Source organism: Acomys minous, assembly GCF_964271855.1.
Source record: "Acomys minous genome assembly, chromosome: 11".
Classification (NCBI taxonomy): Eukaryota; Metazoa; Chordata; class Mammalia; order Rodentia; family Muridae; genus Acomys; species Acomys minous.
The window spans coordinates 83,603,837-83,619,073 of record NC_140492.1 but is presented as its reverse complement, the minus strand read 5'-3'; the positions used below and the strand labels follow the sequence as shown (position 1 = coordinate 83,619,073).

The window sequence follows — 15,237 nt, the reverse complement described above, 5'->3', positions numbered from 1 at the left end:
CTTCTCTCCCCTCACCTCCATACCCACCCACCACTTGAATTTACCCCCGCTGTGTGTTATCCTACTGCCCTTGGGATTGGGGCTTGCCCTGGAGGGCGGTTGACCTACTAGGGGTCATATCCTTAGAGAAGACAGACTTTCCTCCTCCAGCAGCTATCAGATGTCATTAGCTCCTAGCTAATTGTGGGATTTCATGCTAACCTTGGCTTTGTCGTAATCACTGAAAGTTCATATGTACACCTGTTGTAGCTGCAGCAACACCATGCACTTGAAGTTATTTGCTGCTGTGACTGTTGGCTCCTAAACAGTCTTTCTTCCCTTCTTTTCCCAGTGATGTCTAAGCCTCATGGGGGCGGGGCTATGATATGAAGGTGCCTCATGGGGGCGGGGCTATGATATGACGGTGCCTCATGGGGGCGGGGTTATGATATGATGGTGCCTCATGGGGGCGGGGCTATGATATGAAGGTGCCTCGTGGGGGCGGGGTTATGATATGACGGTGCCTCATGGGGGCGGGGCTATGATATGAAGGTGCCTCATGGGGGCGGGGCTATGATATGAAGGTGCCTCGTGGGGGCGGGGCTATGATATGAAGGTGCCATTCAGGGTTGAGTAAATGGTGACCAGTTGTCATCTACTGCAAAGGAAGCGTTCTCTGATGAAGATTGAGAGATGCAATGCTCTAAAGTCTATAAAGATCTATAGATCTGGAAGATCCTTGAAATGATTTATAGCAATAAATCACTTGGGGGGTCATTAAAATTTTTAAAAATAAAGTTTACTATTATTATCTTGATGTAAAGGGTAAATTTTAAAAAGGTAGTTTTAAAAGAAAAGACAGCAAATTATGAGTTTTTAATTCTGTCATCACACATTCAAGTTGCATGTCGTAATATTTATTTCATGTATTTATGTCTGTCTTAATTGCTTTTTATTCTTTGTAACATGAGAACAGAATCTAATGAGAATTTATCAGCTTTGTTCCCTTTTTTTTTCTCTAGGGATGATCTCTTCATTGTTATTAGTAAACCTGTCAGCTTTGCTCATCTCTTTTGTGATTGGAGAATCAGAAATAAGATTTGCTGGACAAACAGAATTTTTCGTTAATGAAACAACTACTACAGTTATTCGTCTCGTCATTGAGAGGACAGGCGAGCCCGCAAATGTTACTGCCATTGTGTCGGTAAGAAATGACTGCATTTCTATTTTCGATGAAATGCATATGACACATTTTAGTCTCAACAGAAACTTTTTTCCTTTTAGAAACATTTTTTTTAACTGTTTGAGGTTCTGAGTCTGAGTTTCATTATGATAAATGATCTGGAAAACACACTGTTGTGTTGAAATCTACTAGGAGTTCAGAGAATACACCAGCATGGCCATGAATACCTGACAGGTGTAGTTTAAAGGCAAAGTCTAATTATCTTAAATAATTTATATTGTTATTTTAAAACAAAACTATTTTATTTTGGGTAATTCTAATCATAGGATTTTTCTTTAGACATTCATTGTAAGGTGACTTAAACAAAAATATATGTAATATTAAAAAGACGCAATAACAGATTCCACCCTCCCCTCAAAGTTCTAGAGAGTCATTGTTAGAAAAATGAAGTGTATTAACTTCATTAAAAATTTAAAATTACTCACCATGTCACCTGGATGGGGAGGCATGGTGGCACTCAGAGGAGGGATAGCAAGTTACCAAGAAGAGACTCGATATCCTAAGAGCATATATGGGGGGGGAGGTCCCCTCAGTCACAGACATAGGGGAGGGGAGTAGGGGGGAAACGAGAGGGAGGGAGGAATGGGAGGATACAAGGGATGGGTTAACAATTGAGATGTAATATGAATAAATTAATAAAAAAAGAAATTAAAAAAATTTAAAATTAGGATGAAACGTTTAATGCTATATGTTTGTGTATATTTTTACCCAGAAGTACTATCATGTGATCAATAAAGATACTGCTACATTAGAGGCTCAATGTACTTAAAACTTAAAACAAAAATAATGTGTGTTTGTGGCATGTTTATTTGTGTGCACATGCACATGTGTGCATATGGGTGCATGCACACATTTCTGTGTGCATAGGCCAGGTCATTGTCAAGTGTCTTTCTCAATTTTACTCTCCACTTAAAAAAAAAAAGATTTATTTATTTATTATTATGTATACAGTCTCTGCCCGCATGTACACTTCCAGAAGAGGGCATCAGATCACGTGATAGATGATTGTGAGCCACCATGTGGTTGCTGGGAATTGAACTCAGGATCTCTGGAAGAGCAGCCAGTGCTCTTAACCTCTGAGCCATTTCTCCGGCCCTCATCTCCACTTTTTAAAAAAGAGAGGGTCTCTTACTGAACCTGTCACTCACTGATTGGCAGGAGTGGCTGGTTGGTTACTAGCAGGTGGGCGTCCACCCCTCCCACGGCACTAGAGTAACAGATGAGGACCACCAGCCTTGGCTTTTTACCTGGTGGATGCTGCACTAAAATCTGCACGCTTGCGGGGAAGGCAGCTTATCAACTAACCTAGCTCCTGGTTCTTGCAAAGGGATTTTTCTAGCAACAGGTTAAACTATGTTATAAAATATTGTAAAAACAGAAAAAGAATAAAAACTATGTATAAAATGAACACAATGTTAGTATTTTGTACATTTTAGTTTCTGCAGAACTTGATACACACACACACACACACACACACACACATTTTTGACATTGTTTGTAGTTCTAGCATCCATTGTGTGTGACAATCTTTTGATGCTGTATTTTGCTTTTCTTGTTGGATTACTGTGTTCTAAGCATCCTTCCACCGATTTTCATGGATGTTGCTTCCAACTTTTCTTGTCTGCAGGGAATGCCATGCTAAAGAATTGTTTATATATGTGACTATTTTGCTGTATTTTGGGTTAATTTCCACAGAGTAGATTAACTAGCGTTGTTTATGCTTAGTCCCTCTTGGTCATACTTTCTGAAAGATTGCCAGTCTTCATTGCAGGTTATAAGAACAAGTTTCCAACTTACTTTTATTTCTCAACAATTTAAAATTCATTTAAAAAGAAACAAATGAGTAGACAACAACTGAACTTTTCCCAAAAGTCCTTATTTCTCGTTTGTGCTAAATACTTTCCCCTTGAGCTCCGGTGAAGGAAATGCCATTTTAATGTGTACAAGTAGCTCTTCCTTTGAATATTGGAATTTTCCACTCTGCTGAGGCTCTTACTAGGGTGCTCTCAGGAAGGCTTATAATGGTTAATATTTTGGCATGCTTAAAAATTGGGGTTCTAGTTCAGTTGCTGTGGATGGCGTAAGTACAATTTCAGGTTGAAAGTTTAGATATAGATGTTTTTGAGCCCACTGGTAAAACCGTAGCACCCCCTCAATTTTACAAGCTGCTTCTCACCTTTGAAAGTTCTAGCTGTAGTCTGTCCTGCTAGGCTGTAGTCTGTGCCAAATTAATTAAGAGACAGAGGAAAAAAGTAGCATTACTTCTCTATGAAGTTATTAGTCTTTATGTGCAATTAACTTCTGATTCCACTATATTAAATATTTTATATGTAATAATTTATTCCTGTGATTTTCCCCTTTTGTAAACATGCTTTTTTTTTTTATTACATTCATTTATTTAGGTGTGTCTATGGACACACAGGTAGAGAGATCTGAGGACACGTTGCCCACGTCTGTCTGTCCTTCCACCATGTGAGTCTGGAATGGACCTCGGGTCGTCAGGCTTGGCACCGAGTACATTTCCCCCGAGCCATCTTGCTGGTTCTGTGGTATTTCTTCAGAACATGAGCCTTAACCGCTGCTAAACACTTGTCTTTAGCCCTCCTATTATAAATGCCAGGGCCACTTTCTTTCTATGCCCGTTGTTTCGATTGAACTGCTGAGTATCGGTTTTGCCCAGCCAGCTCTTTGTTAAGTGAGGGTGTTTCTGCTTTGCGCTTGGTAGCTGAATGGAGATGACACTGGTGACTTTTTTGATACATATGCCGCGGCGTTTATCCCTGCTGGAGGAATGAACCGGACGGTGTATATAGCAGTGTGTGATGACGATCTGCCAGAGGCCGATGAGACGTTCACTTTTCGCTTGACATTACAGGTAAGTTCTTTGTTCCTCTTCCGCTCTGAGTTTACAAAGCATCTTCTAACGCTTGAAAATCTGTGTAATTAGTGATAAGCCAAGGTAATGGGTCTCCCTGTGGTTTTTGATAGGTCTCTTTGACAGAAGTACAGCTGCGGGGGTGAGGGTTTGTTCCTGGGAGCTTCTTAACAGTGGATACACCACTGAAGAAAATCTCTACCTCCCCAGAAGCTGTTAAACGCTCTTAGATTCTTAGCGAGGGGTTTATTCGTACTCTTAATAATTGAAGACAGAGATTGTGCTGGAAGAATATTTAATTTATTAATTTGTTTGTTTTCATTTTTAGAAACCCTCAGAAAATGTGAAACTTGGATGGCCAAGGACTGCTACTGTGACAATATTATCAAATGACAATGCGTTTGGAATTATTTCATTTAGTACGGTATGGTCACAGTGTGAAGACTGTAGTGGTTGTAAGATACCATTACATTCAGTTTTTTTAAAACCTATTTTTTTCTGATGTTGGCTAGTTCTGTTCTGTGGTGATTTTTTTTATTTTTATTTTATTCTATTTAAAATATTTTATTTAATTTTAATGTGCCTTAGTATGAGAGTGTCAGATCTTGGAGTTACAGATAGTTGTGAGCTGCCATGTGGGTGTTGGGAATTGAACCCAGGTCCTTTGGAAGAGCAGGCAGTGCTCTTAACCACTGAGCCATCTCGCCAGCCCCTGTTGTGATTTTTAAGTCTGCCTGACGCTCACCCTGTAACTACTCTGTCTTCTGTGTATTTACACTGTTGCACACCGAGGCATTGTATTCAGGGCTCACTGACCGTTGTTTGGCCTCTCAGGGATGTGCTCTTGGGCTGTTTTTTTTTTTTTAATTTTAATTTTAAATGCCACTTTAAGGATGTCTCGCCTGTTTTTCAGACTCTTTTGTGTGTTTGGAGTGACTGTGAGATGAGAAAACACATTGAAAGAAAGCCTACAGCAAACTTAAGATTAACCTGCAGATGTGATAGCTCTTCCAATTCAGTTCTCACGCATTCATAGTAACTCATATTTTATGGACGTTAAGTCTCATCGCCTGAAATTCTGTTCAGCTTATTTCCTTTCCTTCATCAAGTTCTTGTTCTTCTAGCCCATACAATTTTCAGAGAGCTCCACGAGACAAGTCTCTCCTGGAGAGAAAATGTTTCCAGCTCCTAAGCTAAAATTAAAGATCATCTTCAACCCAACTGGGTTTGGATATCAAGTAGGAGGCTATAATACTCTTCCCGATTGTTTCTTTGAATGCTGTTGCTAAGCAACATTTAAAAATCTGATACCATGGTGTCCAGCTTTTTATTCGCTTTCCGCTTTCGAACGCTCCTACACTTGTGTGCATTATATGTCACAGCTCTGTAGAGTTATTTTTGAAACAAGGCGAACTGTACATAAATATGCTCTTTATGCTTGAGTTCCCTTATTAAGAGGGATGTTTTCCTAACCTAAATTTAGTAGCCTTTTGCTAATCTGACACTGTGGTTGTCACTCATAAACACTAATTACACTAATTAGGAATTCTTAAGTGATGAGACTGTAATACAACAAGTTCTTTTGCCTAACTCTCCTCAAACTTTTTTTTACCTCCTTCTGTCTTACCACACAACTGAACCTCACAATGATGTGTTCGAAAGGTACTCCTCTTTTCCTTTTCCTCCTTTCTTCTTTCTTTCCTCTCCCTGTCTTCCGACAGTATGCCCCATACGCTGTGGGAATGAGTCCTAGCCTGGGGTTGGCTGCCGTGCTACTCGGTCTTCTCTGACAGATCCCATGTGAGCTCCGTGTCACAGAAGGCGTTCAGTAGCCCGCCTCCGCCTCTAGCGTTTTAATAACTACATTGATAAGGAACATGGCATTGGTACAGGGGTAACAGGCAACAGCCATTGAATACTCAACGTGTGTCAGGAAGTCGGAAAAGTTCTTGATGTAAATGATCTCATTGAATCTAAGCACAAGCCTTGCAGATAGGTGTCATCGCCCCATCAGTGGGTGGTCATGGCCCTGTTACCTTCAGAGATGTCCACTGCCGCCACGTTACATTCGTGCACTCAGTGCTTCCTTGGTCCACCTCATCCGCCCCACGTTTCAGCCAACCACGACAGCATGGTTCATCATCTGAAGTTCTCCCTGCTGGTGATTTCCTTTCTGATTCTGAAAGTCACTAATTAACTATCTATCAGGGACATTGTGACTGATGATAAAACGGGAGAGCCCATAAAGTGGTCCTAGTGAGGCATTAGCTTGGTCTGGGGCTTGACTTATTTTTGTGACCTCCTGGCCTCTGTTGGCATTTTAATTTATCATCTTTTAGCTGTAGCCTTCAAGATCCTTCAGAACAGTTGCTGTTAGGGACAGGAAAGCCTGCTCATCGCCTGCTTTGTTTTCCCTTTACATTGCTGTTCTAAATCCATCATATTTATTTTAATCATCCTCAGCTTATCGATGCTAGAAACACACACTGTAAGAGTACAATAGGAGGGCTGGAGAGATGGCTCAGAAATTAAGAGCACTGCCCGCTCTTCCAAAGGTCCTGAGTTCGATACCCAGCAACCACATGGTGGCTCACAACCATCTATGATGAGATCTGGTGCCCTCATGCAGAAATACATGCAGGCAAAATACTGTATACTTAATAAATAAATCTTTAAAAAAAAAAAAGAAGAGTACAATAGGAGTTGGTTTGCTGTGGAATTTAGCATTTCAAGGGCAGTAGTTTGACTGCTTCCTATCCCCCTCTGACTCTCCTCTCCTCTTCCCCATAGACTTCACCAATCGTGGTGACCGAGGCAAGGGACAGAAATGAATCTGTAGGTCTTACTCTCCTCAGGGAGAAAGGCACCTATGGGATGGTCACCGTGACTTTTGAGGTAAGCTTACTTTGAAATAATTTTAGATAATAACATGTTAAGAGTCCATATCAGAAGACTTCAATTTTAGAGCTGGGCGTGGTGGCGCACGCCTTTAATCCCAGCACTCGGGAGGCAGAGGCAAGCGGATCACTGTGAGTTCGAGGCCAGCCTGGTCTACAAAGTGAGTCCAGGACAGCCAAGGCTACACAGAGAAACCCTGTCTCAAAAAACCAACCAACCAAACAAACAGAAAGAAGACTTCAATTTTAAAAAATGGAAATGTTTTGTGTGACAAATATTACGCTTAAGGTTAGTTTAAAGACAGGAACTTTGGCCTTTCATAAACTTCATGGTGAATAGAAGCATTTTTCTTGCACATGAAACTTAAGGAATCATTTTTGATAAGGGATAATAATAATAAAACATATTAATAGCATTAATCCTATAAAATTCATAGAAACTTTATGATAACCATTTTCAAGGGTATACATTTAAAAACACTCACAAGTTCCTTAGGTAGTATAACATGACTTAGTTTGCCATCGCACTTGTTTTCTCGAGATATTAGAGAGATAATATAAGCAGCAGCCACCTCTGTCATGGGGTCCATGGATACTGTAGGGTGCAGTGTGAATGCCACACACTACAGAGAGGTATATTTATTGCTCCCCACAGTGATGTTTTGTGAGGTTCACACTGAAATTTTCAACTTACTTTTCTGTCCTGTAAGGTCTTAAACATGATCGAATATGCGATTTTTCAAATTCTAGAGTATCCGGAAGGTTTGATACATTTCTTTTTAAATTGTAACACAAGTGGATTAGATATTTGAATTAATATTACACAGTTTCACTGTGACGTAGAGGATACTTCTTTATGATGAGGAATGTCTATATCAGATGGTGTCTCTTTATATAAGAACATAAAATAGGGAGCTGGGGAGAAGGGCTCAGTGTTGAAGCACTTGCCACAGGAGCTGGAGGATCTGCATATGAGTTGCCGTAGCCCGTGAGAGGCCGGGTGTGTAATCCCAGGGCTCCCACAGCAAGGTGGTAAGTGAGGGCAGGAGGAGCTGTGGGAGGGAGCAAACAGACAGACTCCGTCTGAAACAAGGTGGAAAGCAAGGACTGGCATGAAACACGCATGTATACATTGCACACATGCCATTTACAAACACGCAAAGATTAGAAAAAAAGCACACAAAATAGCAAAGGCAATAGATGCAAAACAAACAAACAAACAAACAAACAAACAAAACAAAACAAAACCCAGATAGTAATCAGCTAAATATGTGTGACTTTTGTCGAGTTTTGCACAGGAAAACCTTAAGGTGCTTTTCACATACTTACGAATATGCGTTTAGATGTCAACTTTTGAAAATGCTTCTAATAATAAATGTAGGAGAAATTGGAAAATCATGAGCTACAGCAAGGGGAAACTAGCCAAGTTACGGTGTTTCCAACTGACCAGTGAATGTTTAATATTATTTTTATTGGAAATGTATTGTTTATTTCTTTGTGAATATATTTTATTTTACAGTTTCCAATTTTTTTTTTTTTCGAGACAGGTTTCTCTGTGTAGCCTTGGCTGTCCTGGGCTCGCTTTGTAGACCAGGCTGGCCTCGAACTCACAGAGGCCACCTGCCTCTGCCTCTGCCTCCTTGAGTACTGGGATTACAGGTATGCGCCACTGCGCCCAGCTCAGTTTCCAATTTTTTTTTTCAAGACAGGGTTTCTCTGTGTAGCCTTGCCTGTCCTGGGCTCACTCTGTAGACCAGGCTGACCTCGAACTCACAGCGATCCACCTGCCTCTGCCTCCTGAGTGCTGGGATTAAAGGCGTGCGCCACCACTGCCCAGCTTCAGTTTCCAATTTTTAATTTTTTAAAAATCAAGATACAGTGATACCCTCTCCCCCCTTTCTACCCATCCCTACAGCCCTTCCTGTGCACTCCCTCCCTTCCTCTCTTTCAAACTCATGGCCTCTACTTCTTTAATTGTTGCTACAAATATGTGTCTTTTTGCTTAACTAATTATAGGCAAAATTTGTGGAACATTTTGTATTGCCATATACGCTTCCTTACACTGAGAACTGCCTCATTCAGAGTCTTCTGCCCTTCCCTGCACCCAGCCTCCCTCATGAGCATCTTCATTTGTCCTCTGTAAAATCCACCCCCACACCGCACACACACACATTTCTTGACTTATCGCTTGTTGTCGTCTTTTAACGGAAAAGGCCCTGTGGGAGGAGTTTGCTTTACAGCGTTTATATTTGGGGCCTAAGAGATAAGGCGTCCTCTGTTCCCTGAACACATTGGGGGGCGGGGGATGAGATCAGACACGCCCACCTCCCTCCTGCAAAGTAGAAGCCCTCTTGCTCATTTTATAGATAAGGAGAGCTTTCCCGAGGCCACACAATCGTGGAGCTGGGACAGGATCCCGTTTCTGCGGGGGACTTCCTTGTCTTCCATACCTTTTCAGGAAGCCATGTTTCTGCAGCTTGGCTTGTCTTCCATACCTTTTCAGGAAGCCATGTTTCTGCAGCTTGGCTCCTAGGTTTAACATAACAGTTACCCCTCCCTGCCCCCGGAGTCTTAGAAAACACAACTTACTATAATTATAGTTACCGTGTTAATGGCATTGCAGACCTTGACTTCATGCCTCATACGAGCCCAGAGGTTCCGGGTAAAGTATCTTTAAAAGAGTTTCGCCAGCTGACAGGACAGCAACGTTTTAACTGGTGGCACCATTTATTTCTCTGCAGGTATCAGGTGGCCCAAATCCCCCTGAAGAAGACTTGAATCCAGTTAGAGGAAACATCACTTTTCCGCCTGGCAGAGCAGCCATAGTTCACCACTTGACCGTGCTGGATGATGAGGTCGGGCAGTGTTCCGGACATAGAGGGGACAGGATCCGGGAATGCAGACTTGTAGAGGACCACTTTTTGAATATTAAATTATATTCTTTATTTGAAATAATTCAAGAGGGCAGCATCAGTGTGTTGCACCCATCCATACTTTAACCGAGAGCAGCAAGGTGTTATTGGAGGATGCAGCTCACAAATATTTCCCTACTTTATTTCATATTAAATTGTTCTTTGCAGGGCTGGAGGTGTGTGGAGACCTTGTCTAATACGTGTGAATCCCTGGCTTCCATTCCCAGTGTCTTCAACTAAATACAATGTGTAAAAATGGAAGACTTTTGTAACATCTGCTTATTATTTTTGTATTTACTCATTTAACTTTTAAACAGGGACATGGGTGCTCATCTCGCAACCACGTATTAGTTTAAGTTCAAGAAAATTCTATGGCAATTGATACTTTTGTTTAGATTAAGATATTTTTTTATTAGCATATGTGTGTGCATGAGCACATGCATTCTACACACAGGTTCTGGGAATCACTCCGATGGTACCAATGTGTGTGGAATACTTAACTGATGAGCCACCTGGCTGGCTTCTTTGTTTAGATATTTTTAAAAATATTTTTAAAAAATTAAAAAATTTAAATTTAAAATTTAAAATTTAAAACATTTTTAAAAATAATATTTTTATTTTTAATTAATTAATTAATTTTAAATTAATTTATTATTGTGCATATACATTTATATTATTACAAATATATACAATAGATTACCTATGGCGATATTTTTATTTTTTATGTATACATTTATATTATTATACATATATAAAATAAGCTACATATAGCAAGAAGAACCATTAAACGATCAGGAATTATATTAATGTTACATAGTCAAAGAGAAGATTTCATAGGTACATTTTATGTAACTATCCAGATTCAGATTTATGGCATAGCTGAATTGCAGAGCCAAATCTAAACAGTAATATACAAAGATGTCCCTCATGAGCCAGTAAGAAAAAGCTTGCAAAGGAACCCAGGTATTGCTGTAGGAGTGAAGACAGGAGAAATAGACAGAAATATGTAGCCTCCCACAAAAATCCTGTAACCAAAGTACAAATAACACTCAAAGAAGAAAATTCATTAGAAGCTTTAAAAAGGCAGATTTCTCTGAAAAACACCTGAAACATTTAGTAGCGTTGATGACCTTGAATTTCTAGGTTGTGATGTCAACAAAAACTTTGTCCTCTGAGGTCCCAGGACAATAGTAGGTTACGATCTATGTAAGAGAAATTAATTACTGATCTTGTAAAGTTAAAGGATTTAATAGTATCTTTTTGGGACAAATGTCTTTGTTATGTTGCTGTTGACTGACGGAGGCAAAGTGATGTAAGGTTTTGCTTTTATTCATAAAATAGAATTTACAGCAAATGCAAAGCTCAACCAGCAAGGCACAGCAGGATTAACCCCAGGATATTTATAAGCTGTGAAAACCATCTTCTTGGGCACTGTTAGTGTTTTGTGGAGACGTGGCTCTTCCTGGACCGGTCCCCATGGAGGCACAGTATTCTCTAAGTACCATAGAATTGACTCCAGAGTTAGAAAAACCCAGAGAGATGCCAGAACAATTCACATGAAACTTAGCAACTATTTGGTTTTTAGTATACTTTCCAGATTCTAGTAATATCCTGAGACTTTAAGTAGTCTTGATGACCCAACCAATTTTCTCAACAAAGAACTCAAATTTCCAAGAAACAAGTGTACAACACAAATTCTCCACAAATGCCTTTGCTAAGTTGTTTTTTGTTTTCTATTCTAACTGAAAATGAATTAATATTTGGAGAATACTTTTTTAAATGCGGAATCTAAATGAGCTCTTATTATTTTTCCCGTTTCTTTAAGTTTTTCTATTTCTATGAAACATACTCAGAATTTTGATACTTGGGGTTGTTTGCAGAAGGTTTTGCTAATGATGTTTTGTTTGGATCCTGAAATAGGTCCCAGAAAATGATGAAATATTTTTGATTCAACTGAAAAGTGTGGAAGGAGGAGCGGAGATTAATGCTTCTAGGAGTTCGGTTGAAATCGTTGTGAGGAAAAACGACAGCCCTGTGAGATTCATGCAGAGTGCTTACTTGGTTCCCGAGGAGGACCGAATACTCAGTATCCCAGTGGTTCGTGGGAAGGATAACGACGGAAATCTCATTGGCTCCGATGAATCCGAAGTTTCCGTCAGTTACGAAGTGATGACTGGGGACTCCACAGCGCATGCGCAGAACACCATAGACTTCCTCGATCTTCAGCGGGACAACACTCTAGTCTTTCCCCCTTTCATTCATGAATCACACCTGAAGTTTCAGATAATTGATGACGCCATCCCGGAGATCGCCGAGTCATTCCAGGTTATGCTACTAAAGGACACCTTGCAGGGAGATGCCGTGCTAGTGGGCCCTTCCACTGTCCAGGTCACCATAAAACCCAATGACAAGCCTTATGGAGTTCTTTCATTCAACAGCGTTTTGTTTGAAAAGCCAGTTATAATTGATGAAGATACAGCATCCAGGTATAATTCACTTTAACCTTACAACCATTAACTACTTTATTGTACTTTTGCACGACTTAAATTTTGTGGTGTTGACATAATGCAGAGCTGTTAGAACATGTGCCGTTTCTGCTTTACTCTTTGAACGTGATTTAGTTATTAAAATAAATTTGTGTGGTGATAGACTATATCCATATCTACATATTTTTCCTATTAAAAATAACAGTTTTTGTGTTGGCCTCTGGCTTTTTTTTTTTGAGTGCATGATATGCCCTTACATGTTCTAAACAATTCTAGAGTTGAAGAAATTACAGTGGTTAGAAACGGCGGCACCCATGGAGACGTTTCTGTGGATTGGGTGTTGACGCGGAACAGCAGTGACCCGTCCCCAGTGACAGCAGACGTCAGCCCGAGTTCTGGGACTCTACAGTTTGCACAAGGGCAGATGCTGGCATCGATTCCTCTTACCGTTGTTGACGACGATCTTCCAGAAGAGGCTGAAGTGTACCTTCTTAAAATCCTGCCTCACACGATTCGCGGAGGCGCCGAAGTGAGCGAGCCAGCGCAGGTAGAGCTTTTCTCGTGCTTCTCCCCTCTCAATACCTCTGTGATACAAAGAGATGGAGAATTTAGCTGTCCAGATCCAACCTTCGCTTAGTTCCGTGCGTCAGGAAGAATGCTGGTTTTGCAAAAGTGGTGGTTACATCTATAGAATTTCTTCTGAAAAAAACAAAGTAACAAAAACAACAAAACCTCCAAGCAAGCAAACAAACCTAAAAACTTTTTTTTGTATGTGTTGGGTGTGGAACCCAGGTACCTACTCTCTATGTTAAGTAAGCTTTCTACGAGTATCTTTTTTTTTTTTTTAAGATTTATTTATTTGTTTTATGTATATGAATGCTCTGTTTTTGTATACACCAGAAGAGGGAATCAGATTCCATTACAGAGCCACCATGTGGTTTCTGGGAATTGAACTCAGGACCCCTGGAAGAGCAGCCAGTGCTCTTAACCGCTGAGCCATCTCTCCAGCCCCTCTACCACTGTCTTTAAGGCCGGACGTGGTGGTGCACACCTTTAATCCCAGCACGTGGGAGGCAGAGGCAGGCAGATCGCTGTGAGTTCAAAGCCAGCCAGGTCTACAAAGCGAGTCCAGGGACAGCCAAGACCACACAGAGAAACAAAACCAAATAAACAGACAAACAAACAGCAACAAAACAAAAAACAAGCAAACAAACAAAAAAAAAAGACAAATATTTTATCACTTAAAAACTTTAAAAACTTCTACTTCCTGACTATGTTCAAGACCGGCTTTGAATCTTCGAGTCTTTTTTATAGACAAAGTGATTATGTTAGACATGGTGTGTTAATAAGCAATGAGAGCCGGAATGATGTGGGCCAGCCTGGTTGTGTAACTTGGCGCTTTCTCTTTCTCTTTCACTTGCAGCTTCTGTTCTACGTTCAGGATAGCGATGACGTTTATGGAGAGATCGGCTTTTCTCCTGCGGAAAGCCAGAGGATTGAAAGCAGTCCGAGGGAACGGTGCTTAGCCTTGAGTTTTACAAGGCTAGGGGGAACAAAGGGAGACGTGAAGATGATCTATTCTGCACTTTATATTCCTGCTGGAGCGGTGGATCCGTCGCGGGCAAAAGATGGCATCTTAAATACATCCAGGCAAAGCAGCCTCCTTTTCCCAGAACATAACTATCAAGTCACTACAAAATTACCAATCAGAAGTGATTCCTTCCTCCAGAACCAGGCGCACTTCCTAGTGCAGGTGTGTTGACGGTGAAAACAGTCTTCTTTGGTTAAACTACAACTGTAGTGGTCTATGTAAAATAGCTAACTTGTTTCATTTTTATTTATAATTTAGATTCTATTAGTTTAAAAAATATTTTATTTAATTTTAATTTATGTGCATGTGTTGTTGGTGTAAGGGTGTCAGGTCTTAGAGTTACAGACAGTTGTGAGTTGCCATGTGGGTGCTGGGAATTGAACCAGGGTCCTTTGGAAGAGCAGGCAGTGCTCTTAAACACTGAGCCATCTCTCCAGCCCCCAATTCTATTTGTTATCTGAAGCTACTTAGGGGCGGTGTAGTGATGCGCGCTGTGTGTGCACTGTGATCCCAGCACCCAGGAGAGCAAGGCAAGAGGACCCTGAGTTGGAGGCTAGCCTGGGCTACACACTGAAATTGTTGGGAACTGAGGGGCCCTTAAGAGACAACCCCTTCTCCTATGGTGTACAAATATGAGTGAGGGAAGGGCTCCGTCTTAGCCAGGTGGGATTAAAGATTTGAAACGCGAAAAAGACTGTAGCGGGTGACATAGCAGAGTAACTTAACAGACTGGTGAGCAAGGCAAGGCAGACTCAGCATAGCTCTGGCTTGGTTTGGAAAAATCTGACCTGAGACTGAGATTTATAGAATAAATGTTTCTCACAATATTTATTATAAGAGAGGCAATTCCAGAAACAAACAAACAAACAAACAAACAAAAACCAATCTGAAGAGATTTTCTTTTAAATAGTACATTTAAAAATCTGTTCATTCACTAAGTGTGGATCACATCCCTGGACCTCCAGCCCCGTGTCATACCTTTCCACTGTGTCCCTCGTATTTTGCAGCTTGTACCTGCAAACATGTTATTCCTTATATTAAAATTTAAAATGGCTGCACTAATTTCTGATGGATAGTATCCCTGTTTTCCACATATTTCATATTGATTGGATCTTAAAGTAGAAAGCAATGAAGAGCTGGATGTGGTAGTGCACACCTGTAATCCCAGCACTTGGGAGGCAGAGGCAGGTGGATCTCTGTGAGTTCAAGGCCAGCCTGGTCTACAAAGCAAGTCCAGGACAACCAAGGCTACAC

At 40.7% G+C, this 15,237-nt stretch overlaps 1 protein-coding gene and 1 long non-coding RNA gene across 2 annotated transcripts in view; one reads left to right on the top strand and one right to left on the bottom strand.

Annotated features, from left to right (window-relative positions):
* Positions 1-15,237, top strand: part of ADGRV1 (adhesion G protein-coupled receptor V1) — a 517,649-nt gene that overhangs the window by 28,971 nt on the left and 473,441 nt on the right. The window contains exons 2-9 of the mRNA XM_084801946.1: positions 1,002-1,183; positions 3,948-4,097; positions 4,426-4,521; positions 6,888-6,992; positions 9,736-9,849; positions 11,827-12,392; positions 12,669-12,939; positions 13,816-14,145. Of these exons, the coding sequence (XP_084658072.1) occupies positions 1,002-1,183; positions 3,948-4,097; positions 4,426-4,521; positions 6,888-6,992; positions 9,736-9,849; positions 11,827-12,392; positions 12,669-12,939; positions 13,816-14,145 (1,814 nt within the window). The remainder of the gene's footprint in view (positions 1-1,001; positions 1,184-3,947; positions 4,098-4,425; positions 4,522-6,887; positions 6,993-9,735; positions 9,850-11,826; positions 12,393-12,668; positions 12,940-13,815; positions 14,146-15,237) is intronic.
* Positions 1-15,237, bottom strand: part of LOC311609146 — a 1,107,741-nt gene that overhangs the window by 971,543 nt on the left and 120,961 nt on the right. The gene's annotated exons all lie outside the window — the stretch shown is intronic.